Below are 26,863 nucleotides of genomic sequence, written 5' to 3' on the forward strand. Positions count from 1 at the left end.
CTGGCCGCCTGGCCTCGCGGGGCCGCAGCCGTCCTTTTTCTTATGTCCCGGCCTTGTTCAGGGTTTAAAAACTATACTCGGTGAAACTGGGTTATCTCCATCACTGACCCTCATCGTTGGTGTGTGGAGTGCCTGAGTGCATAGCACCGCGCTGAGTCGTGTCCACGTTGTGCAACTTTGCAACCCGGGGCTCTTCGTCAGAGGGTGGCCAAGATTCTCCAACTATTTGGCTCCATGGATCCTGCGGGACAGGCCTCGAGCTCAGCCTTGGCACCCTCGTTGGGTGCCTCGGCCTCTAAGTCCTTGTCCCCCTCGGCCTCAAAGGCTCCGGCTTCGGCTCCTCCTGCTACTCCGATCTCGGATAAGTCTCCTCTTTCCTCCTCAGGTGTGCCGGCAAAGAAGACTGCCTTAGAGTCTCATGTCAGTGCCGCCTCGTCAGCGTCTTCGAGATATCTTTGAAACCAACAATTGGGATACAGGAAATGGCTAGCGGCACTGACTCCTGGCAGCTGGTGACCTCCTCCACGGGCAAACATAGGAGACCCCCCCCCTTTTTCAATCTCTTCATCTTCTCCTTACAAACAGGGCAGCTATACATCAACCCCTCAACTCGTCCTGCGGAACAGATTCCAGATTCTTCAGGAAGGAACTGCCGATGAGGAACAGGAGCAGGAACAGGAGCAGGCCCAACACCCAGCTCCATCTCCAGGGACAACTGACCGGCTCCCCCCAAAGAAGCGCAGAGTAATAGTCATCGGGGATTCCATGCTGAGGGGCACCGAGGGACCAATTTGCAGACCGGATATGCAATCTAGGGAAGTCTGCTGTCTGCCTGGAGCCAGGATACGAGATGTCACCGCCAGTCTGGATAGACTACTCACGCCCCGAGACCACTTTCCTATGCTTCTTGTCCACATAGGAACCAACGACACTGCCAGGAACACACCGGAGACCATCACCAGAGACTTTGGAGCACTGGGTGAGAGGCTGAAGCAGACAGGAGCGCAGGTGGTTTTCTCATCGATCCTCCCAATTAGAGGCAAGGGAAGAGCTAGAGATGAACGTATCCTGAGGACAAACGAGTGGCTACAGGGATGGTGCCGGGATATGAACTTCGGATTCCTAAACCATGGGGAAGCGCTACAAGGACTTCAGGGACCAGACGGACTCCATCTGACCAGTAGGGGTAAGAACGTCTTCGGACACCGACTAGCCCGCCTGCTTCACAGGGCTTTAAACTAGGTAAGTCGGGGGAGGGTACCCATTCACATATTAGTGCAGAAAGGAATTATCCTGATGAGGTGAGTCGAAACTCCGCTTCCATGTCCAAGGTAAGTACCCACATTGCAAACAGTTCTTTGGGAGTCACACCGACTCGGGTAGGATACGCCTCACAGGGACTTAGCAAACACAAGATATGGAGGGCCATGTATGTCAATGCACACAGTTTAGGTAACAAAATTCTAGAATTGGAGGCTGAAATAAGGAATGCTGACCTAGATGTGGTGGCAATATCTGAAACTTGGTTCACGGACTCACATGGGTGGGATATGGCTATACCGGGGTACAATCTACTTCGTCAGGACAGAGAGGGCAGGTTAGGAGGGGGGGTAGCTCTATACATTAAAGAGGACATCAAAACCACCAGGATCACAGATGTCAAGTACACCGGGGAGTCCCTCTGGGTAAACCTGGCAAGAGGCAGAGAAAAATGCCTGTATCTAGGTGTGGTTTACAGACCCCCAAGACAACTGGAAGACATGGACGCAGAATTAATTGAAGACATAGAGAATATCACTCTACGAGGAGAAGCTGTACTGCTAGGGGACTTCAATATGCCTGATGCAGACTGGAACTCATTTTCAGCGACAACCAGCGGTAGCAGGAGGCTCTTAACCTCCATAAAGGGAGCACGTCTCAAACAAATGGTAACGGAGCCCACTAGGGCCCAGGCGATCCTCGACCTGGTACTCACCAACGGGGAAAGCGTTTCAGAGGTCTCAGTAGGAGATACGCTAGCCTCCAGCGACCACAATATAGTATGGTTCAACCTTAGGAAAGGCTTCCCTAGATCAAACACAAAAACAAAGGTACTCAATTTCTGGGGCACAGACTTCGCACGCATGGGAGATTTCGTCCATCAGACACTGCATGACCAAGCGGAGACCGATGATGTAGAAGCTAAGTGGTTAACACTGAAATCAACCATACATGAAGCAACTAGCCGCTTCATAAAATCAGTAAATAAACGACAAAGAAACAATAAACCCCAATGGTTCACCGCGGAGATCTCGCACCTCATTAAGGAGAAGAAAAAAGCGTTTCTCTCCTACAAGCGCACGGAGAAAAGAGGCAAAAGTAGAATATAGGACCAGGTCTACAGCGGTCAAAATGGCAGTAGGGAGGCAAAACTTCGAGTGGAAGAAATTCTGGCAAAAAACATTAAAAAGGGGGACAAATCCTTCTTCACGTATATTAGTGACAGAAAAAGGAACACAGGCGGGATAGTACGCCTTAGAAGACCGGACGGAAGTTACGTGGAAGCAGATTCCGATAAAGCCGAACTACTGAATGAATACTTCAGCTCAGTCTTCACCTGTGAGGCACCGGGACACGGTCCCCAGTTGAAGGCAACACAAAGCACAGAAGACCCGTTTCAGAATTTTGAGTTCACACCAGGTGAAGTTTACAGTGAACTGGCAAGACTCAATGTGAACAAAGCCATGGGGCCAGACAATTTGCACCCAAGAATGCTCAGAGAATTGAGCGATGTCCTGGCGAAACCGTTGGCTGAGCTATTCAATCTCTCCCTAAGTAAGGGGAAAGTTCCCCTGGTCTGGAAATTAGCTAATGTCGTTCCTCTGCATAAAAAGGGTTGCAGGGCAGAGGCTGCGAATTATAGACCGGTGAGTCTCACATCAATAGTGTGCAAACTCATGGAAACACTAATTAAAAGCAAATTGGACACGATCTTGAATGAAGGGAATCTTCGGGATCCCAGTCAGCATGGATTCACCAAGGGTAGGTCCTGCCAATCCAATCTCATCAGCTTCTTTGACTGGGTAACAAGAAAGTTGGACTTGGGAGAGTCTTTGGATGTCGTGTACCTGGACTTCAGGAAAGCTTTTGACAGTGTCCCACACCGCAGGCTGCTAAGCAAGATGGAATCGATGGGGTTAGGAGAGACACTAACTGCATGGGTCAATGATTGGCTGAGTGGCAGACTTCAGAGGGTGGTGGTTAATGGTACCCTCTCTAAAACATCGGACTCAAACTCAATGGAGTGCCGCAGGGCTCGGTCCTGGGTCCACTCCTTTTCAACATATTCATAGGGGATCTGACTCAAGGGCTTCAAGGTAAAATAACACTATTCGCCGATGACGCCAAACTATGTAATATAGTAAGTGAATGCAGTTTACAGAATTATATGGCGCAGGACCTGCTTACATTGGAAAGTTGGTCCTCAACCTGGCAGCTAGGCTTCAATGCTAAGAAATGTAAGGTCATGCACCTCGGAAGCGGAAATCCATGCAGGACGTACTTCTTGAACGGAGAAACTTTAACTAGGACTTCAGCAGAACGAGATTTAGGAGTAATCATCAGTGCAGACATGAAAACTGCCAATCAAGTGGAGAAGGCTTCATCTAAGGCAAGGCAGATATTTGGTTGTATCAATAGAAGTTTCGTCAGCCGAAAGCCTGAAGTCATAATGCCGTTGTACAGGGCCATGGTGAGACCTCATCTGGAGTACTGTGTGCAATTCTGGAGGCCACATTACAGTAAAGATGTGCGCAGAATTGAATCGGTTCAACGGACGGCCATCAGGATGATCTCGGGGCTCAAGGGTCTCTTGTACGAAGAGAGACTGAACAAATTGCAGCTCTACACTCTTGAGGAACGTAGGAAGAGGGGAGACATGATCGAAACATTTAAGTACCTCACGGGACGTGTCGAAGTGGAAGATGATATTTTCTTTCTCAAGGGACCCTCGGCCACAAGAGGGCACCCGCTCAAACTCAGGGGCGGAAAATTTCATGGCGACACCAGAAAGTATTTCTTCACAGAGAGAGTGGTTGATCATTGGAACAAGCTTCCAGTGCAGGTGATCGAGGCAGACAGCGTGCCAGACTTTAAGAATAAATTGATCCATGTGGGATCCCTACGAGGGTCAAGATAAGGAAATTGGGTCATTAGGGCATAGACAGGGGGTGGGTAAGCAGAGTGGGCAGACTTGATGGGCTGTAGCCCTTTTCTGCCGTCATCTTCTATGTTTCTATGTTTCTATCATTCTAAGCGTGCCTCTTCACGTAGGGAATACTCTTCCTCGAGGTCGCCCCCGAAGGAGCGCACTGCTGCACCTAAGATCCAACAGCCTTTGGTCTCGGTGCCTATGTTCGAGGACATGCTTAAGGCTATACTTATCACGCAGCTTTCCTTGGTGGTGAGCCAACTGGTCCCGACCTCGATGCCTCTGACCTCGGTCTGACCAGCCTGAGCGTCCTTCTCTCGGGTCTTGGGGCCGTGCCCGTAAGGCTCGTCGGGTTCCCTCGAGCGAGTCTTCATACCCCGAGTCACCTGTGACTTTTCGAGGATCCAGGACAGGGGCCCGCTTTTCACTCGCTACTATGTCGAGGCTTGCCCCTCCTAAAAAGCTTCGCGTCTTCTCTGCCCCTTTGGGGCAGGTCTCCGACCGCAAAGCCTTCCAGGCATACTCTTGTCCTTGAGTTGGACTCTAGTTTGCGTTCCCCATCGAGGCAGATGCCAGCCTCTAAGAGGTCTTCTTCAAAACCGGTGGAGGAATTTTCTTTTGCCCCGTCTTCTCCGAGGCTCTGCCAGCTGATTCCTCGGACTCTGGGGTCCTCCTCGGTCCACCTTGCACAGGGTCGTTCCTCGACGCACCCCAGACACTTTACTCATAGAAACATAGAAAGATAACGGCAGATAAGGGCTACAGCCCATCAAGTCTGCCCACACCATTGACCCACCCTTATAAGTCTACTGACCTGCTCTATTAAGTCAATATCCTAGCTTCCCTATTCATTGGTATGACCCTCGCAGTGATCCCACATAGGTATCCCATTTATTCTTGAAGTCTGGGATATTGCGGGCCTCGATCACCTGTACTGGAAGCTTGTTCCAATGCTCTATCACTCGTTCCGTGAAGAAGTACTTCCTGACGTCTCCACGAAACTTCCCTCCCCTGAGTTTGAGCGGATGTCCTCTTGTGTTCGAGGGTCCTTTGAGAAGAAAGATATCATCTTCCACCTTGACCCGTCCCGTGATATACTTAAATGTTTCAATCATGTCTCCCCTCTCCCTACGCTCCTCGAGAGTATAGAGCTGCAATTTGTTCAGTCTTTCTTCGTACGAGAGACCTTTTAGCCCCGAGACCATCCTGGTGGCCATCCGCTGAACTGACTCAATTCTGAGCACATCTTTACGGTAATGTGGCCTCCAGAATTGCACACAGTATTCTAGATGAGATCTCACCATGGCTCTGTACAATGGCATCATGACCTCAGGCTTCCTGTTGACGAAACTTCTCTTGATACAACCCATCATCTGCCGTGCCTTAGATGAAGCCTTCTCCACTTGATTGGCAGTCTTCATGTCTGCACTGATGAACACTCCCAAGTCTCGTTCTGCCATAGTCTTGGTCAAAGTTTCTCCATTCAAGGTGTAATTTCTGCATGGATTTCCATTTCCAAGATGCATGACCTTACATTTCTTGGCGTTGAAGCCCAGCTGCCAGATAGAGGACCAACTTTCTAAAGTACGGAGGTCCTGTTCCATAGTATCCTGTAGATTGTAGCCGTTTACGATATTGCATAGTTTGGCGTCATCAGCGAATAAGGTTACCTTACCTTGAAGCCCTTGAGTCAAATCCCTAATGAATATGTTGAAGAGAAGTGGACTCAGGACCGAGCCCTGTGGCACTCCGCTGGTCAGTTCCGACGTTTTAGAGAGGGTACCGTTAACCATCACCCTCTGAAGTCTGCCACTTAGCCAATCTTTAACCCATGTAGTTAGTGTTACTCCTAACCCCATCGATTCCATCTTGTTCAGCAGTCTGCGGTGTGGGACGCTGTCAAAAGCTTTGCTGAAGTCAAGGTATATGGCATCCAAGGACTCTCCCGAGTCCAGCCTTCTTGTTACCCAGTCAAAGAAGCTGATAAGATTGGACTGGCAGGACCTACCCTCGGTGAATCCATGTTGACTGGGGTCCCGGAGATTCCCCTCATTCAAGATCGTATCTAATTTATGCTTAATTAGTGTTTCCATGAGTTTACACACTATTGAAGTGAGACTCACCGGTCTATAGTTCGCAGCCTCAGCCTTGCATCCCTTTTTATGCAGAGGAACGACGTTGGCTGTTTTCCAGTCTAATGGAACTTTCCCCGTGCTTAGTGAGAGATTGAAGAGCACGGCCAACGGTTCCGCCAGAACATCTCTCAATTCTCTAAGCACTCTTGGGTGTAAATTGTCCGGTCCCATGGCCTTGTTCTCCTTGAGCCTTGTCAGCTCGCTGTAGACGTCTTCAGGTGTGAACTCAAAATTCTGAAACGGGTCTACCGCAATTTGTTTTGCCTTCAACTGTGGTCTGTGTCCCGGTGCCTCACAGGTGAAGACTGAGCAGAAATATTCATTTAGTATTTCAGCTTTTTTGGAATCCGCCACCGCGTAGTTTCCGTCCGGTCTTCTAAGGCGTACTATGCCGTCTGTGTTCCTTTTCCTATCACTAATATACCTGAAGAAAGACTTGTCCCCTCTTTTAATGTTTTTTGCCAAAGTTTCTTCCACTTGAAGTTTGGCCTCCCTAACTGCTGTTTTGACCGCTGCAGACCTGGTTTTATATTCTACTTTAGTTTCCCTTCTCTGCGTATGTTTGTAGGAAAGAAATGCTGTTTTCTTCTCCTTAATGAGGTGCGAGATCTCCTCAGTGAACCATTGGGGTTTATTGTTTCTTTGCCGTTTGTCTACCGATTTTATGTAGCGATTAGTAGCTTCGTGTATTCCCATTAAAAGGAAAAAGATAGCTAACTATGTGTTTAATAAACATCCTGATGTGATTTATCTGCAGGAGACCCACCTCCCGCCTGCTGCCGCCTCAAAATTTAAGTTGAAGGGATATTCCACTCATTTGTATTCCCCTGCAACTCAGAGGAAGAAAAATGGGATATCAATACTTCTCAGTGACAAGCTATCCCCAGTTATTCACTCTGTTAAAACAGACTCTGACGGAAGGTGGTGTCTGGTACATGCTGCGTTGCACTCAGTAGATTTTGTGCTCTTTTTTTTTTTTTTTTAATTTCTGATATTATGTTGAATCGATTTTTATTATCAAATAACACATAACAGACCAATATGTCAGAACCACAGGAACAGAAGAAACAGCAGAAACAAAATAGTAGATCCAACAATCCCACCCACCCCACCCCCCCTCCCCAAACCCCCGAGTCTGAAGCGGGAAAAAATTATAGTGCAGTAGGCTTGGACTCAGATAGCCCACTGCCCAATACAAGAAGTAGCACCAACACTGAAAGAGAGAAGAAAGAGAGGAAAGAAAGAGAAAGAGAAGTATACCTGGCGCCCCTCAAAGATGGAAATCAAGCCCAGGTCTCATAAAAAGTCACAAGGAATTTAGAATGTCACTTCTAGCCCGTGGTGATAATGAAAAAAGGTAAGAATCCCAGATCCGAAGAAAGAGTCGCTTCCGTCGTAAGCTGTAAGACGCATCTTTACACTCCAGCAGCAGCAGAGCATGCAAACGATTCCTCCAGTCCCAAAAGGATGGAGAAGAGTCCCCAATCCAAACTGATAGTATAACCTTCTTCCCTACGACCCCCACCCGTCTCATAAACTGCCGCTGACCCGAAGCAGACAAGCGGAAGGCCTCATACTTGTCCAGCAAGAGACCAGCGGCAGAGAAAGGTAATGCATGGCCTAAGACGCTCTCCACATAAGTTACAACCTGCCGCCAAAAACGTTTGATTTTCACACAAGACCAAAAGGCATGGATAAACGAATGGGGTGGGCTAGATGGGCCGTGGGCCCTTATCTGCCGTCTATTTCTATGTTTCTATGTATTAACATACATGGCCCTCCACACTTTGTGTTTATTAGGTCGCTGTAAGGTGTTTTCTACCTGAGTCAGTGTGGCACCTAGAGAACTGTTTGCTATGTGGGCCCTTACCTCGGAAGCAGAGTGTCGACTCATCCCATCAGGATAGTCGAGCCTCTTTGATCTCCCATTCGCGGGACTCCGAGGCCCCGGCTTACTCTTCGAGGGAAAATTCTCCCTCTTTCTTGGCTGCTCCCGATCTCGCTCGGGGTCTCCTCAGGACTCCTCCTTTACTCGTTTCATCTCTGACATGGGTGTAGGGCCTTGAACTTGGACCTCCAGTCTGAGTCCCGTTATACCCAGGAATTCCTGGCGGAAATGGGTGTTGATCATCAGCCCCATGAGTCACTGCGCATGCCATTGCACCAGGTTCTCCGGCAAACAGTTCTCTGGAACCTGGAGACCACCTATGCGGTCACGGCCATTCCCTCCAAGTTGGAGTCCCGTTACTGGACGATCCCGGTTAAGGGGTTTGAGAGTTCTCAGCTTTCTCATAAATCCTTGGTGGTTGAGTCCTCCTTGAAGTCCAACCCCTCGAAGGTTTACACTGCCGTCCCTCCGGGCAGGGAGGGCCATACGATGGACAAATTTGGTCGCCATCTTTATCAAAACTCAATGATGGCGAACATTGTCCTCAACTATAACTTTATCTTCACGTCCTACCTCAGGTTCCGTGTGGACGCCCTCCGCTCGTTCCAGGAAGAGGTGCCAGATTCTCGGTGTCAGGAATTTTGTCTCCTCGAGTAGACCCTCTCCCAGCTCCGCCTCCATATGTTTCAGGCGGCCTATGACGTCCTCGAGGGTCACGGCATTTGCAGTCGCCATGCATCGCCTCACTTGGCTCAGGATTGTGGACATGGATCCGAATCTCCAGGATCGTCTTGCTAATCTCCCTTGCGTGGGTAATGAGCTATTTGATGATTCCATACAGGCAGCCACCAAGCGCCTCTCGGAACACGAATGGTGAGACTTAAGCCGAAGACCCCTCCGGCTCTGCAATACAAAATTCCTCTCCGGAGGTATCCGCAGAAATCTACTCCTGCATTCTCTTGGCCTCCTTCGAAGCAGCAGCGACAAGCTAAGGCCCAGCTGCCAGCTCCAGCGAAGCCTGGGCCGTCTTTTTGACAATTCCAGTCTGAGCCTTTGGGCTCCCTTCCTCCTGGAGCCTTCCCCCCTCCCCATCGGGGGTCGTCTCCATCATTTCTATACCCAGTGGGACAGTTGGGTACTTTCCATCATCCGGGAGGGGTACTCCCTTCACTTCAGTCTCGTGCCCCCGGACCTTTCTCCAAGAGAGTTTCCTTCTGCCCGGTGTCAGCTGCCTCTACTTCTGCAGGAAGCTCAGGCTCTTCTTCACCTTCGGGCGGTCGAGGAGGTTCCTCCGGACTAGTGGAATACCGGGTTTTATTCCCGGTACTTTCTGGTACCCAAGAAGACAGGGGATCTGCATCCGATCCTGGACCTCCGTACTCTGAACAAGTTTCTGGTCAGGGAACGGTTCAGAATGCTCACCCTTCCTATCTTGTACTCCCTCTTGGACGAGGGGGACTGGCTTTGCTCACTGGACCTCAAGGAGGCGTACACGCACATTCCGATACACCTGGCCTCTTGCCGGTATCTGAGATTCCAGTTGGGGGATCTCCACCTCCAATATCGTGCTCTTCCCTTCGGCCTGGCGGCCTCTCCGAGGGTTTTCACAAAATGTCTAGTTGTGATAGCTGCGGCCCTGCGTCTCCGAGACCTGCAGATGTTTCCCTACCTCGACGACTGATTGATCAAAGCGTCCTAGTGCCACGAAGTTCTGCGAACGATGAATCAGACCATATTGCTCATTCAGAATCTAGGCTTCGAGGTGAACTTCCCCAAGTCCCACCTTTGTCTGTCTCAGTCTCTGGAATTCATCGGAGCGATCCTGAACATGGTTCGTCTCCGTTCCTTTTTCTTGCCTCGGCCTCGTCAAGAGACCCTTGTTCGTTTATGCCAGAGGGTGGCCCATCTGTCCTCGGCCCCGGCTCGGCTCCTGATGGTCCTCCTAGGTAACATGGCTTCTACGGTTCATGTGATTCCTTTTGCCAGGCTTCACCTCCACATTCCACAATGGATTCTTGCGTCACAATGTAACCAGGATCGAGATCCTGTCTCTCGACTCATTGTCGTGACTCCTTTATTGAGGAAGTCTCTCCGTTGGTGGATGCTCTCTTCCAATCTTTCCAGAGGTTTTCTGTTTCATGTCCCCCCTCCACAGAAGTTCTTCACGACGGACTCATCGACCTATGCTTAGGGGGCTCATCTGGACAATCTTTGCACTCAGGGTCTTTGGTCCAGTGCCGACTGCCTTTGTCACATCAATCTGCTGGAACTTCAAGCGATTTTCCTCGCCCTGAAGGCTTTTTGTCACCAAGTGGTGCTGATCCGCATGGACAACCAGGTTGCCATGTATTATATCAACAAACAAGGGAGCACGGGGTCCCTGTTTCTGTGCCAAGAGGCGATGTGGCTCTGGGATTGGGCCATCTGCCGCAACTTATTCCTTCGAGCAGTCTACATTCAGGGCCAGCACAATTGTCTGGCGGACAGGTTGAGTCGTCTTCTTCAGCCTCACGAGTGTTCCATTCATTCCTTGACCCTGCGTCAAGTGTTTGCTCGTTGGGGGACTCTAGACGTCGATCTGTTCACGTCCCCCCTCAATCACAAGTTGCCCCGCTTCTGCTCCAGGGTTTATACCCCTCTGAGACTCAAGGCAGATGCTTTCCTGCTTGACTGGATAAACCTGTTTCTGTATGCGGTCCCTCCATTCCCTCTGATTCTGAAGACTCTCATCGGGCTGAAGTCCACGAGTGCCACCATGATTCTGATAGCTCCTTGGTGGCCCCGACAACCGTGATTCTCCCTTCTGTTACACCTCAGTTCCAGGGAGCCTCTTTTTCTGCCTGTTTCTCCTTCTCTGCTTATGCAGAGTCGAGGTTCTCTACTTCATCCCAACCTTAAGTCTCTGCAATTAACGGCTTGGTTCCTCGAGTCTTAATGCCTTTGTTCCAGTTCTCCCAGCCTGTGCTGGATGTCCTGGAGGCGTCTCCGAAGGAGTCCATGCGCCAATGTTATCATCAGAAGTGGACCCGCTTTTCTTCCTGGTGTGCTACTCGACAGCAGGAGCCGCTGCCTGCCTCCTTATCTGCTGTCCTGGATTATCTGTTACTTGTCTGGCGTTGGACTCAAGTCCTCTTCGGTTGGAGTCCACCTTAGTGCCATTGCTGCTTTTCATCAGCCAATTGACGGGAAGCCTATCTCTGTTCATCCTGTGGTTTCCTGCTTCATGAAAGGCCTTTTCCACGTTCATCCGCCTCTTAAACCTCCTCCTGTGGTTGGGGATCTTAACGTGGTCCTTATTCGCTTGATGAAACCCCCGTTCGAGACGCTAGCGCAGGTTCACTTGAAGTTTCTTACTTGGAAGGTTGTGTTTCTTATTGCTCTCACTTCTGCCCTTCGGGTCAGTGAGCTTCAAGCCTTGGTTGCGGACCCACCTTTCACTGTCTTCCATCATGATAAGGTGGTTCTCCATACCCATCCTAAGTTCTTGCATAAGGTTGTTTCTGAGTTTCACATTAACCAATCCATTGTTCTTCCTGTGTTTTTTCCGAAGCCCCATTCTCACCTTGGAGAAGTGGCTCTGCATTCTCTTGATTGTAAGCAGGCGCTGGCCTTCTACTTGAAGCGCACAGCTCCTCATCGTTTGCTCCCCAGCTGTTCCTCTCTTTTGATTCTAATCGCCTGGGTCGTTCTGTTTCTAAGCAGACCATTTCTAACTGGTTGGCCGCTTGTATTTCTTTCTGTTACGCTCAGGCTGGTCTCTCCCTGATGGGTCGAGTCACAGGCCACAAGGTCAGAGCGATGGCGGCGTCTGTTGCTTTCCTCCTTGAGGAAATTTGTAAGGCTGCCACTTGGTCCTCGGTTCATACGTTTACCTCACACTACTATCTGGATACTTTATCCAGGTGTGATGGCCATTTCGGCCAGTCCGTTTTGCAAAATCTGTTCTCCTAAATTGCCAACTCTCCCTCCATCCCTTTCTGGTTAGCTTGGAGATCTTCACATGTTGAGAATATGCTGTCTGCTTGTCCTGGGATAAAGCAGAGTTACTTACCGTAACAGGTGTTATCCAGGGACAGCAGGCAGATATTCTCGCAACCCACCCACCTCCCCATGGTTGGCTTCTTTGCTAGCTATCTGAACTGAGACCACGCTGAGGAGACGCATGCCCTAGGTTGGGCGGGAGGGCACTCGTGCCAATCGCAAGCTTGAAGGTCTTCAAGCAAGTCTGCTTGCAAAAACGTCCGCTAGGGGGCTCCGTCGGTGAAAAAGCTCTGGTCCTCACAAATGGAGAGAGTATCTCTAATGTTCGAGTGGGTGCTCATCTGGGAAGTATCGATCATCAAATGGTTTGGTTTGATATAACGGCTAAAGTGGAGAGCGGCCGCATGATACTTAAAGTCTTAGATTTCAAACGTACGGACTTTAATGCTATGGGAGAGTACCTGAAGAAAGAGCTGTTAGGATGGGAGGACATAAGAGAAGTGGAAAGACAGTGGTCTAAGCTGAAAGGAGCGATAAAAATGGCTACGGACCTTTATGTGAAGAAAATCAATAAAAACAAGAGAAAAAGGAAGCCGATATGCTTCTCCAACCTAGTGGCTGAGAAAATAAAGGCGAAAGAGTTGGCGTTCATGAAATATAAAAAAAAACCAAGAAGAGGAGAACAGAAAGGACTACAGGGTGAAACTGAAAGAAGCCAAGAGAGAGATACGTCTGGCGAAAGCACAGGCGGAAGAACAAATGGCTAAAAATGTAAAAAAGGGAGACAAAAATTTTTTCAGGTATATTAGTGAAAGGAGGAAGATGAAAAATGGAATTGCTAGGCTAAAAGATGCTGGGAACCAATATGTGGAAAGTGATGAGAAGAAAGCGAATGTGCTAAACAAATACTTCTGTTCTGTGTTCACAAAAGAAAATCCTGGAGAAGGACCGAGATTATCTAGCAAAGTTACACGAGAAAATGGAGTAGATTCTGCGCCGTTCACGGAGGAGGGTGTTTATGAGCAACTTGAAAAACTGAAGGTGGACAAAGTGATGGGACCAGACAGGATCCATCCCAGGATACTAAGGGAGCTCAGAGAGGTTCTGGCGAGTCCTATTAAAGACTTGTTCAACAAATCTCTGGAGACGGGAGTGATTCCTGGGGATTGGAGGAGAGCGGATGTGGTCCCTATGACCTGCGGATGAAGCAGGAAACTACAGGCCGGTGAGCCTCACTTCAGTTGTTGGAAAAATAATGGAAGTTTTGCTGAAAGAAAGGATAGTGTACTTCCTTGAATCTAATGGGTTACAGGATCCGAGGCAACATGGCTTTACAAAAGTTAAATCGTGCCAAACGAACCTGATTGACTTTTTTGATTGGGTGACCAGAGGGCTAGATCGAGGACATATGCTAGATGTAATTTACTTGGATTTCAGCAAAACCTTTGATACAGTTCCTCATAGGAGGCTGTTGAACAAACTTGAAGGGCTGAAGTTAGGACCCAAAGTGGTGAACTGGGTTAGAAACTGGCTGTCGGTGGGTGGTGGTTAATGGAAGTCGATCAAAGGAAGGAAAGGTGAGTAGTGGAGTCCCTGCTGGGGCCAATCCTGTTCAATATGTTTGTGTGACATTGCTGAAGGGATAGAAGGAAAAGTGTGCCTTTTTGCAGATGATACCAAGATTTGTAACAGAGTAGACACCGAAGAGGGAGTGGAAAAGATGAAAAAGGATCTGCAAAAGTTAGAGGAATGGTCTAATGCCTGGCAACTAAAATTCAATGCAAAGAAATGCAGAGTAATGCATTTGGGGATTAATAATAGGAAGGAACCGTATATGCTTGGAGGAGAGAAGCTGATATGCAAGGACGGGTCGAGGGACCTTGGGGTGATAGTGTCCGAAGATCTAAAGGTGAAAAAACAGTGTGACAAGGCAGTGGCTGCTGCCAGAAGGATGCTGGGCTGTATAAAGAGAGGCGTAGTCAGTAGAAGGAAGAAGGTGTTGATGCCCCTGTACAGGTCATTTATAAGGCCCCACTTGGAGTATTGTGTTCAATTTTGGAGACCGTATCTGGCGAAGGACGTAAGAAGACTTGAGGTGGTCCAGAGGAGGGCGACGAAAATGATAGGAGGCTTGCGCCAGAAGACGTATGAGGAGAGACTGGAAGCCCTGAATATATATACCCTAGAGGAAAGGAGAGACAAGGGAGATATGATTCAGACGTTCAAATACTTGAAGGGTATTAACGTAGAACAAAATCTTTTTCAGAGAAAGGAAAATGGTAAAACCAGAGGACATAATTTGAGGTTGAGGGGTGGTAGATTCAAGAGCAATGTTAGGAAATTCTACTTTACGGAAAGGGTAGTGGATGCCTGGAATGCGCTCCCGAGAGAGGTGGTGGAGAGTAAAACTGTGACTGAGTTCAAAGAAGTGTGGGATGAACACAAAGGGTCTAGAATCAGAAAATAAGATTAAATATTGAACTAAGGCCAGTACTGGGCAGACTTGCACGGTTTGTGTCTGTATATGGCCGTTTGGTGGAGGATGGGCTGGGGAGGGCTTCAATGGCTGGGAGGGTGTAGATGGGCTGGAGTAAGTCTTAACAGATTTCCGCAGTTGGAACCCAAGCACAGTATAGGGTAAAGCTTTGGATTCTTGCCCAGAAATAGCTAAGAAGAAAAAATTAAAAAATTAAAATTTAATCAGGTTGGGCAGACTGGATGGACCATTCGGGTCTTTATCTGCCGTCATCTACTATGTTACTATGTTACCCATATTTTGATACTATCTGCCTGCTGTCCCTGGATAACACCTGTTACGGTAAGTAACTGTGCTTTCTGTATTCATGGGGTATAAAATGACAGTTGTAGAGAGTATTCTTTCTTTTTATACTTTAATAAAAAGATTTCATTATAAAATCGTAACTATTCAATAATAACTTTAATAACTTTATTCTTATATACCGCCAATAATCTTGCGACTTCTAGGCGGTTTACAATGAGGTGAAACTGTACAGACAGCGAATTACAGAGTATAACAGTGAACATCTGATATTAACAACATTAATAATAACAACAGTTTATATACTGCCGGACCGGGAAGTTCCGTGCTATTTACAATGAGTTAGAAAAGTTTCATAAATTGATTGGAACATTCATAGTTTAGAGATTAGAGGTTAACAGTTTGCAAGATCAGATGTGGGTGGAATTACGAAGGGGGCTATTGACCTTATTCGTTACCTATGTAATTCAAGAACAGGTATGTTTTTAGGTGTTTCCTAAATTCGCTATAGTTGTTTGAGTGTGTGATTAGTTTTCCTAGGTCTTTGCCCCATAAGGCTGCTTGGTATGATAGAAGTTGTTGATGATGTCTCTTATATCTGCATCCTCTAGCCGGTGGGGAAACGAATTTCAGGTGTGTGCTTCTCTCATGTCTGTTAGTTGGGAATGAGAAGAGGTCTATTATATATTTGTGCAGATGGGATTAGACAGTTTGCAGGGATGGGTACAGTTCACAGGGACAATTTTTTTTTCTTCACATCATTCTCTAAATTACTGAAGACCTAAGGCTGGTGCCTTTCTAGGACAGAGCTCGCAGGGCTTTTATCTGTCTTCATCTGCTAGTTGACAGTCATAATGGTCTGTTAGGATGAATGGAAAAAATTCAACAGGTAAGATCAATTCAGATAGATTCCTTTTTCTGTAAAGAAAAGAAATTTGAAGTATGGTACAAGAACAGAATTTAAGGGAGAGGAAGGGATTATAGAACTGAACAGCTGAGAGGCAGTTGGAAGCACTTTTTTGCTTATATGATCCTTCGCCAAAGCAATGAACTGGAGTATTCTAAGGTACAAAGGGAGAAATTGTAGGAACAACAATTGCTGGTGAGTTCAGGAGTGGAATTTTATTTTCAAAACTTGCATTGACACAAGTCAAACTTAAAAGCCAGGAACAATTTTTGCTTATTTTGTTCAGCTATTCTAGTTTGTACTTCTTTCTTCAATTTCTGAATTTTAGGAATCAGATATCAAATTTTTAGGTGCCCTTGTTACTAGACTTTTCCAGTTCTGGTGAGACCTCCATTCAGTCTGCTATCCAATTCTGAAGGTCACATATCCAGAAACAGTACAGACGTTGTCCACAGGAGGGCAAACCAAAAGTGTTGTGAAACTTGTTTATCAAAGCTAAAGGCAGAAAGAGGAGAAAATGGGGCCTTTGTGAAATATAACACAGTATATCTTCTGCAGAAATAACGTGGGCCACTCGGGTGGGTTTTCATTAATAAATCTTGGATGTAGGTGAATACTGAATGTAGGCTTCTAGGGCAGGAGTGTCAAAGTCCCTCCTCGAGGGCTGCAATCCAGTCGGTTTTCAGGATTTCCCCAGTGAATATGCATGAGACCTATTTGCATGCATGCTTTCATTGTATGCTAATAGATCTCATGCATATTCATTGAGGAAATCCTGAAAACCCGACTGTATTCAGCCCTCGCGGAGGGACTTTGACACCACTTTTCTAGAGTATGGAAATTTCATGAAGACTAATATGCATGGTGAATTTGACTACATTTTCTTCCAACCTTTGTGACCTGCTTATATCCACCCCAAAGGCATTTTTTTAGTGTAGTGTTGTTCAGGCAATAAACTTTCCCATCTCTTTCATAGGTTAGAGTGGCTGCTTTGCAGAATCTGGTGAAGATAATGTCCCTGTATTATCAGTACATGGAAACATACATGGGGCCAGCGCTTTTTGCAGTAAGTCATACAGTATTTGGTATTCTGTGTGACTGATTACTCTTACTTTGAGTATTCAGTGTGAAGAATCTGACAACGTTGACTGGATGTATTCTGAATAGTTTTATTCTTTGCTTTAAGATCACAGTTGAAGCTATGAAGAGTGACATTGATGAGGTGGCTTTGCAGGGTATTGAGTTCTGGTCCAATGTTTGTGATGAGGAAATGGACCTGGCCATTGAGGCATCGGAGGTGAGATGGCTACCAGATCATATTTGTAAAGAGCATTTGATGCCTTGGCAAAGATGTTGAAGTAGATCAACAATGTCATCTTCTTTAGCAAACTCTCCAGACCGATCAGTATAGGCATAGATCTTATAGATGGGTAATATCTCATCATGACCAGGTGGAGACTGAGATAAAACTTTGGAATAGTATATAATAGATCAGTGGTTCGCAACCCTGTTCTGGAGGACCACCAGGCCATTTGGGTTTTCAGGCTAGCCCTAATGAATATGCATGAGAGAGATTTGCATATAATGGAAGTCACAGGCATGCAAATCTGCTCCATGCATATTCATTAGGGCTAGCCTGTAAACCCGATTGGCCTGGTGGTCCTCCAGGACAGGGTTGGGAACCACTGTAATAGTTGACTCTCCATATATCCTTCAGTCTTCTCTGTCTCCAGCAGGTGTGAGTGACTTGTACCCATATCCCTTGGTTAGGGCTGTTGGAATTTGTTTAGGGCTTCTGGTCCCTGTTTTTGTGCCGGACTGAGCTTGGGTGATTCCTGTTTGGGGGGTCTGTCCGACCTCAGGGGTGTTACACCCGTCGGATCTCGTGCTGGGTCCCTCCTCCCTTTCCTCCACCTCCCCAATATTTTTGCCTTAGCAGTAAGCCTTGCCTCCAATTCAGGTAAGACATACTGCTTTGAGAGCCAATGGAGTCTGTTCTGTAGAAGAAAAAAAAGTCATGGGGCAGTGCCGCTCTGAAGGGTTGCTTTCCCTTTAAATTTGCTGTAAATTACCATATTTTTTAACTAACTGGCATTTTTTTTTAAGTTAGCTAGCATATGGAGAAATGAGCACTTTACAAGGGAAAAAGTGATCCAGACCCGAGGCACGCGCGGCCGGTGCGGTGGAGGATTCTCAGTAGGTGCCAGCGGCCAGGGAACCCCGCCGCAAGTGCCTCGCAAGTGGATCACTGACAGCGGGGAAGCCTGGGTTTCCCCCGCCATCCACAGAGGGATTTCCTCAGCCTCCGACGGTAAGGGTAGAAAGGATTCCATTATCACTGAAGCAGCTGGGGATTCCCTCACAGCTGATGCAGGCTTGCCTACTTTAGCAGCTGGGACAGTTAAGGCTTCCAAGCCGCTACAGACCCCGCTACAGAGGGGTTATTTTTGGCAGGATCTTTGCCATGTTTGGCGGGAAACCCTTCCATCTTATTTCCAGTCTCAGGTGATCTTCCCCCTGTCTTGGAAAAACAGGGGCAGGTTTCAACCGGGTCTCCTGCTGTGGCAGGGAGTCCCATGGGGCTGCCGGGGGTTTATCCCCAAATTTAATTTTTGTTTTATGCAAAGCGTATTTTCAGGTGGCTGGGTCCTGCTTTCGCCCCAGAGGTGTTCTCTTTACACCCCCTGCGGCTCTATCCCCTCTACACCTTTAGTGCCCCCTCCTCCTTCTCTCTCATCCAAGCACCCGCAGGTGGCCTGGGATGAAGACTTGTGGTCTGAGGAGCGTGTTGACCTGGATGAGGACCTTGGGAAGATCTCCAGGATCATCTCGAAGGGACTGCCGCTGGTAGCGGGGTTTCTGCCCTTCCATCTACTGGTGAGGAGGTGTCCATGGTGTTACTCTTTGTGGAGGTGCCTTCGGAGACCCCGCGTGTGGGGGGCCCCTATTCTGTGGGGGATCTGCTCTGCATGCTGCTCCTTTCCTATGCAACAGGATATTATCCCAGGACAAGCAGGCAGATATTCTCACAAGTGGGATGACTTCATCCGACTGAGCCCGATGCGGATGCCTCGCAAGCAGACTTGCTTGAAACTCAAAGTTTTGAGTTGCCCGCATGCGCGAGTGCCTTCCCGCCCAGCGCAGGGGGCATCTCCGCAGTTCTTACTTTTCCGCGGAGCCGAGAAGTCTGTCTTTGACTCTCTGTGTGAAGTATTTTCACTTGTGCCTTCTTTCGACTGCGGTTTTGTGTTCTTTTTGTCACGAATTGCTGGTTTTTTCTTCCGTTCGTTTGACCGGGCAGGCCTCGTGACCCCAGCCCCGCTGCTTCGATCTTGCGGCGGCTCTTTTTCGGCCTAGGTCCCGGCCTGCAACCAGTTTTAAAAAGTGTTCCAAGAGCCAGCGCGCGATTTCCCTCACGGACCCTCATTGACGCTGTCTTCGGTGTCTTGGGCCTCAACATCTCCCGAAATTGTGCCAGCCTTGCTCAACACTTAAGTCTCCTGCTTTTAAGCGTCGTCGTATCCTGTGGGAGCAGCTCTTCACCATGGAGTCTTCGATGGAGCTCTTGATGTCGAAAGGTGCTTCGCCCTCGACCTCCTCCGAGGCTCTTCCGGCTTCCACAGCTTCTACTCCGAGCCTTATCAAACCTGCCTTGTCTGTACCGGCTCTGCCTTCAACGCCTGCTGCGATTCCTTCCTCTGTCTCTTCAGGTCAGATAGGGCAGCAGCCCATTCCCACGGTGGTGCTTAAAGTGCCTAAGGCTTCTAAGTCCAAGCACTCTCACACTGCCTCGAAGGAACACGAGGCCCATGCAGGTGGTCCCGTTGAAGACGCGGATCCATCCTTGCTGGCTTCGTTCCAGACCTTGTTGGAGAAGCAGTTCATTCAGCTCTTTACTACCATAGGGCCGAAGCTTCTCTCACAAATCCAGCCTGAGCATTCAGCAGTCTCCCGCGAGGTCGAACCGCCTCCTATGTCTCAGTCTCATGCACACTCTTTGCAGGGAGCAGAGTCTCTGCGAGTGTCTGGTCTGGCATCTGGGCACAGACAGCAAGGAGCAGATTCTTTGCCAGTGCCTCCGTTGGAACCCTCACACTCGAAGCAAGGAGCAGAGTCTTTGCGAGTGCATCGAGGTTCCTCTTCTCAGCCTCCACTGCTTCGTTCCACAGCCTCCAGCCCTATCCACTCTCTGGGGGCTTCGACTGGGGCACGTTCTCCTCGAGGCCTGCTTCGAGGCACAGCTCGCATCACAGATCGAGGCATTCTTCAAAGCATTCATCCAGGTATGCCTCGCCTCATCGCAAGCAGCCTTTTCTTCAGTTTTCTTCACTGCCTACATTGAGCCTTCCGCTTCCGGACCTCGAGGACCCGGTGGTTTCCATTTCTTCATCCAGGTCTCCCTCTTCGCTGGACCAAGCTGCTTCGACGTCCTCGAGTCCTTCTCGAGGCCAGGCTTTAACAGATCAGCTGTCCTTTTCATTTTTCCTTTGTCAGATGGTGTTTGACTTGGATATTCAACTAGATACTGGCTCGATGTTCTCCAAGGAATATCTCGAGACCATGCATGTCCCTCAACCTCCGGCTGAATCTCAAGCTGCCTCTCCATAAGCTTTTGGATCAAACCTTTGTCCACTGTCTGGAAACTCCTTATTCCATTCCAGCTGTTTCAGGCAAATTGGACTCTAGTTTCAGAACAGTACATCATAAGGGGTTTGACAACACTCAATTGTCTCACCAATCCCTTCTGGTTGAATCTTCTTTGAAAAGATCTCACCCTTCCCAGGTGTATGCTACTGTCCCTCCGGGCAGGGAAGGTAAAACGATGGACAAATTTGGTCGTTGAATCTACCAGAATTCGATGATGACCTCCAGAGTTCTCAACTATAATTTTCATTTCATCACCTATTTTGAGTTCTTTCTTTCCATTCTTCCAAAGTTTATACCTTATCTGAATTCTCGCATGCACTTTGAGTTCCAAGAAGTCCTTGCATCCTTGTCTCAACTCCGGCTGCAACTTCTTCAGTCATCCTATGATGCTTTCGAGCTGTCTACTCGAGCTACTGCTTGCTCTGTGGCCATGCGACGTCTTGCTTGGCTCCGTACTATCGACAGGACCGGCTGGCTAATGTTCCTTGCGCAGGCAATGACCTCTTTGAGTCTATAGAGGCAGCCACCAAGAAACTTTCGGACCATGAGAAGTCTTTTACATCCATTCTCAGACCGAAGCCGAAGCCGGCTCCTCCTCGTCCTATATGCCCTCCTCAAATATATCGGCGGCATTTTCCTCCAAAGCAGGCTCCTTCTACTCGTTAGCCTATTAAGAGGCAGCTTCCTCAGAAGCAGCAAAAGCCTCAGCCACCTGCTGTACCTAAGGCTCCTCAGCCTTTTTGACTGCCTAGAACAGAGCATAACCTCAGTCGTTCTGCCATTTCCCGTTTTCCCCCCTATTGGAGGTTGACTCCATCATTTTTACCACCGATGGACGACGGTTACCACTGACCTCTGGGTCCTTTCCATCATCAGGGAGGAATACTCTCTTCAATTCCATCAAGTTCCTCTGGAACATCCTCCAAGAGAGTATCCTTCCAATCCCTCCCAGACCACCCTTCTTCTTCAGGAGGCTCAAGCTCTGCTTCAGCTTCGAGCTATCAAGCCAGTTCCTCTGGCTCAGCACAACAAGGGATTTTACTCCCGTTACTTCCTTTTCCGAAGAAGACGGGCGATCTGCGACCTATTTTGGATCTCGGGGTTCTCAACAAATTTCTAGTCAGAGAAAAGTTTTGTATTTTGACCCTGACATCTTTTTATCCCCTCCTCAAGCAGAACAACTGGTTATGCTCTTTGGATCTCAAGGAGGCCTACACACACATTCCCATCCATCCAGCCTCCTGTCAGTACCTCAGATTTTGGGTGGGAAATCTGCATTTTCAGTACCAGGTACTCCCTTTCGGCCTGGCCTCGTCACCCAGAATCTTCACCAAGTGCTTGGTAGTGGTGACCGCGGCGCTCAGGAACCATGGTCTTCAAGTATTTCCATACCTCGACGACTGGCTCATCAAGGATTCCAAGTCTCAAGGGGTTGTGGTAGCGACCCAGCAGACTATCTGGTTCCTGCAAAGTCTGGGATTCGAAATCAACTTTCCAAAATCCCATCTACAGCCTTCTCAGATTCTTCCATTCATCGGAGCTGTTCTTGACACAGTCCAACTCAGAGCATTCCTTCCTCAACAACTTTTGGAAGCTCTTCTCCATCTTTTGTCAGCTTGGTTCCTGTCAACGTAGCTCCTCTCCAGTTTTCTCAATCTGTGAGGGATGTTTTGGAAGCTTCACGGAAGCCTACTACTAGACAATGCTATCGCCAAAAATGGACTAGATTTTCTACTTGGTGTTTTTCTCATCATAAGGAGCCTCAACATTCCTCCTTATCTTCAGTTTTGGACTATCTTTTGCACCTTTCTCATTCTGGCCTCAAGTCTACATAGATACGAGTCCATCTTAGTGCAATTGCTGCTTTCCATCAGCCTATTGAAGAGAAACCCCTCTCTGCTCATCCTGTGGTTTCCAGGTTCATGAAAGGACTTTTCAATGTCAATCCTCCTCTCAAACCACCTCCTGTGGTTTGGGACCTCAATATTGTTCTTACTCAGCTGATGAAACCTCCATTTGAATCCATAGACAAGGCTCATCTGAAGTATCTTACTTGGAAAGTAGTCTTTCTCATTGGCCTCACTTCTGGTCGAGTCAGTGAGCTCCAAGCGTTGGTTGCGGATCCACCTTTTACAGTGTTCCATCATGACAAGGTGGTTCTTCGCACTCATCCGAAATTTCTTCCTAAAGTGGTCTCGGAATTTCATCTCAACCAGTGTTTTTTCCACAGCCTCATTCTCATCCTGGAGAATCAGCTCTTCATCCTATTTCTAAGCGTACCATCTCCAATTGTATGACGGCTGTATGCTCTGAAGTTTGCCCACTCCCTGCCAGATCATTTTCTAGCTTCTCCTTGTCAGGCAGCATGGAAAAAATAGGCTTTTCTGCCAGATCCTTCAAAGATTGCTAGATCTCAAAGCATTAATTCCAGTACACCCTCAGGAGTGTTGCACTGGCCGGTATTCGATTTAATTTGTGGTGCCCAGGAAAGAGAGGACTTTTCGGCTCATCTTAGATTTGAAAGGGGTCTACAGGGCTCTCCGGGTTCCAGGCACATTGGGACATGGTGTTCGGTGAGCGTGTTCTAGTGTCGGCCTTTCAGGGATCCCACCCATAATGGGGACTGCTTTGGTACATATCGTTTGTAAGATTTAATCCTATGCTGGTCTAGAGAGTTGCTAAAGAAGGAGAAATTAGGTTCTTACATGCTAATTTACTTTTTTAGCTTTTCCAGACCAGCATAGGGACCCCACTCTGTCTATTGTGTTCTTGCATGCAGATTTTCATTTTTCGGTCGGTTTCTAGTATATTTCTAGGGCCGGGGAGATCAAAGAACAGTGGCTTGGCTGGCGAGCTGTGGGGACCTTTGCTATTTGGATTTGTTCCTTTGCATTTTCCAATAGCGTTCCTATTTTTATTTATTGATACTCCTGTTAGGAGTCCTGTTTGTTTTCTGTATATAGTTCTTAGTTCTGCTTAGCTATTTGGCAAACTGAAGTAATTAGGGAGGGGGGTCGCAAGATATGTACAGTTCCAAAGTTTTGTCTGTCTCTACCTGCTGGTCATGATGAGTTATTACCCATCTGGAAGATATGCCTATTCTGGTCTGGAGAGTCTAAAAGAAAGAAAATTAGCAGATGAGAACCTAATTTTTTTTATTTTTTTATTAAAGAATTTTATTTGTCTGATCTGATAACCAACAGTGTTGGGTCTATGATGAGACACCATGCATCACTCTGGTGATGCAATCTCCTTAATGTGAAGCTGAAACCCAGTGGGATTTAAGTAATAGATGGGGGGGGGGGGGTGATGCATAAAACTGCCTTACAAAGAGGTTAACCTTACAATGCCTACTATAGGTAGTGCTGGTGACTCGCTATTTCCTCCTTCCAAAGTGCTGCAGTCTGTGGCAATATTTTAAAGCCATAGCAGTTACTACATTCCCTTAAAGTGGCAATACCATACTGCCATATTCAGATAGGGTAGGGATATCTTGAGAGGCGTTGCGCTTGGCAGTTTCTCCTTAAAGCAACTCTTAAAAATTGCACATCCTCGGAATGCCATCCATGGTCTGTGCTGAAGTCTTGTCCCAGGAAAGGCACCTCTTGGTCACCAAATGATGGTAGCTATAAGTAGAACAAAGTGCACAGACTAGGCTTTTTCCCCAGTACAATTAAAACAGTATGTAGTGATTTGTTGCTTGTTCATCCTGTTTTTAGGCAGCTGAGCAAGGGAGACCCCCAGAGCACACCAGTAAATTCTACGCCAAGGGAGCCCTCCAGTATCTGGTCCCAATTTTGACACAAACTTTAACGAAGCAGGTAAGAATCACATTAGAAGGAAAGGTATTCTGAGGAGTTGAAAAGCATTAGTACATACTGAATTTGACTCCTAATAAAAATGATATTAAAAAAAAAAAAAAAAAAGTACATATTGAACTTAGTTTCATTTCTCCAGGATGAGAGTGATGATGATGATGACTGGAATCCCTGTAAAGCTGCTGGTGTTTGTCTCATGCTCCTGGCCACCTGTTGTGAGGATGATATTGTCCCTCATGTGCTGCCGTTCATCAAGGAACACATTAAGAACCCAGACTGGCGTTACAGAGATGCTGCCGTCATGGCCTTTGGCTGCATCTTGGAAGGTCCAGAGCCCAACCAGCTGAAACCACTAGTTATTCAGGTGAGGTACTAGTACATCTCCAGCATTGCCTCCAAGTTTAGGATATGGCCCTTCTTTTGATGCCTCATTGCTTATGGTGACTTTGTTTTCTAGGCTATGCCTACATTAATAGAACTGATGAAGGACCCAAGTGTGGTGGTGCGGGACACAACTGCATGGACTGTGGGCAGAATCTGTGAGCTGTTACCAGAAGCTGCAATTATTGATATATATCTGGCACCTTTGCTACAGTGTCTGATAGAGGGTTTGGGTGCTGAACCCAGGGTGGCATCCAATGTTTGCTGGGTATGGATTACTTTTCCACCTGACGATTTCTTTTATAAAGGGTGATTGTTCAAGGAACAGGAGTAAGTCTTCTGGCACTTTTTTTTTTTTTGGTGCGGATGGAGGGAGGGTCAAAGGTATCTCTGTAGGCTGCTGGGCACAAACTTTGTGTGTAACACCTTGAACTATGTTTCAGGCCTTTTCCAGCCTTGCTGAAGCTGCCTATGAAGCTGCTGATGTGGCTGATGATCAGGAAGAGCCAGCTACATACTGCTTGTCATCCTCTTTTGAATTAATTGTCCAAAAGCTTCTGGAGACCACAGACAGGTGTGTGAAGATGGGGTGTTTTACTGGGTGAGGTGGGCTGAGAAGCAGGATGGGATTCCTTTTTGAGTTGCCTCTTATTTTTCATCCTTATGGAAATAGAGGCAAGGATAGTTGGTGTAATTTTTGTCTGGCTTGGAGGAGCTGTCTTCATCCTACTTCTTACCATATATACTCAAATATAAATTAAATTAGAAAATTGGGTAAGTAAGTGTCGTTTGTCAGGGATCATGCCTTAAGTAATCACTAATTCTGTATCGCTTGGTAGACTGGTATAGTCCTTACGAAAGGATTATATGCCTCACTGATACCAGCAGGTGGAGACTGAGCACAAAGTTGTATATTAGCCTAGAATCTGCCTAGCAACTCAGTCTTCCTCGGTCTCCATTAAAGCAGGTGGTAAGACTAATTCGGCTCTCCTCTTAATACTATTGGAATTTAGTTTTGGACTCCTGGGTTCCCCTTTTGTACCGGATAGAGCTCGGCCAGGTCTTGTTTAGGGATCTGTCCGACCTTGTGGATGTTAAACTCGGCGGGTCTCTTGCTGGATCCCTCCCCCCATTTTCCTCCACCTTCCCATATTTTTGTAGAGGAGCCTCAGGCGGCGGCCTGGCCCCCTGTTTGGTCAGCTCTCCATCTTTGAGAGCCGTGGAGTCTGTTCTATAAAAGAAAAAAACAAAAGACAAAATCCTGAGGTGTGATGGTCTAAAGGGCTCATTTCCCTTTAAAACTACCTTTTTACTGTATTTTCTCATCTTACCGGCCCTTTTTTTTTTCTCAGCACAATGAGCACATTTAAAAGGAAAAATGCTCATTGTACTCCAGAGTCGAGGTACTCGCAGCTGGCCTGTGCAAGCTTTGTGTAGGCTGGAGCGATGGGGTAGCCTCGTCGGCAGCAGATACCGACGGCCAGTGCACCCCGCCGCATGTACCTTGTGAGTCGGCTTCGGATCACAGGGAAGCTCAGGCTGCCGCCAACGTTCAGGGAGGAAAGTATTCCCTTGCCATCGGAATGGCTGGGGATTCCCTTTTCGCGTTGGTCGGTTCCTCGGCCTCAACGTCAGGAAAGTCCCAGGCTTTTCAGATGCGGCAGGCAGCAGGAGCTCTGATTTTGGCGGTTTCCAGTACAATTTCGGTGAGAACCTCCTCCTTCATCTCGGTTACCTCAGGTGACCTTCCCCCTGTCCTGGACATACAGGGGCAAGGTATGGCAGGGTCCCCTGTTGGGGAAGGGAGTCCTTGGAGCCGCTGGGAGTTTTTCCCCCTGAATTTATGTTAGCGCTTTGTAAAGCTTATGTGTTGGTGGCTGGAGGCTCTGTGTCCACTCAGGCGGGGGGGGGGGGGAGGGGGTTTGTCCTCAACGTCTTCCCCGGTGCGGCCCCATACAGCAGCGGTTTTGCCCCCCTCTACTCCTCTCTCATCCAAACACCCGAGGGTCTCTTGTGATGAGGATTTTTGCCCTGAGGTGCAAGATGTTATTGATGAGGACCTGGACCCTTGGGGAAATTTCCAGGATCCTCTTGGGGGGAGTCGGGTTCCGCCTGTGAGGGGTTTGAGCACCCCCCAG

The 26,863-nt window shown here is 47.8% G+C and overlaps 1 protein-coding gene across 2 annotated transcripts in view; it reads left to right on the plus strand.

Moving 5' to 3' along the window:
• KPNB1 (karyopherin subunit beta 1) overlaps positions 1-26,863 on the plus strand; it is a 194,307-nt gene that overhangs the window by 46,268 nt on the left and 121,176 nt on the right. For both annotated transcript variants that reach the window (XR_004536789.1, XM_033918352.1), the window contains exons 7-12: positions 16,856-16,945; positions 17,066-17,176; positions 24,246-24,347; positions 24,484-24,708; positions 24,802-24,993; positions 25,169-25,299. Coding sequence is in view for 1 of the 2 variants with exons in the window: in XM_033918352.1 (XP_033774243.1) it covers positions 16,856-16,945; positions 17,066-17,176; positions 24,246-24,347; positions 24,484-24,708; positions 24,802-24,993; positions 25,169-25,299 (851 nt within the window). In the remaining variant the exon portion in view is untranslated. The remainder of the gene's footprint in view (positions 1-16,855; positions 16,946-17,065; positions 17,177-24,245; positions 24,348-24,483; positions 24,709-24,801; positions 24,994-25,168; positions 25,300-26,863) is intronic.

The sequence above is a fragment of the Geotrypetes seraphini genome, chromosome 13 (assembly GCF_902459505.1).
Source record: "Geotrypetes seraphini chromosome 13, aGeoSer1.1, whole genome shotgun sequence".
In the NCBI taxonomy this organism is placed as follows: Eukaryota; Metazoa; Chordata; class Amphibia; order Gymnophiona; family Dermophiidae; genus Geotrypetes; species Geotrypetes seraphini.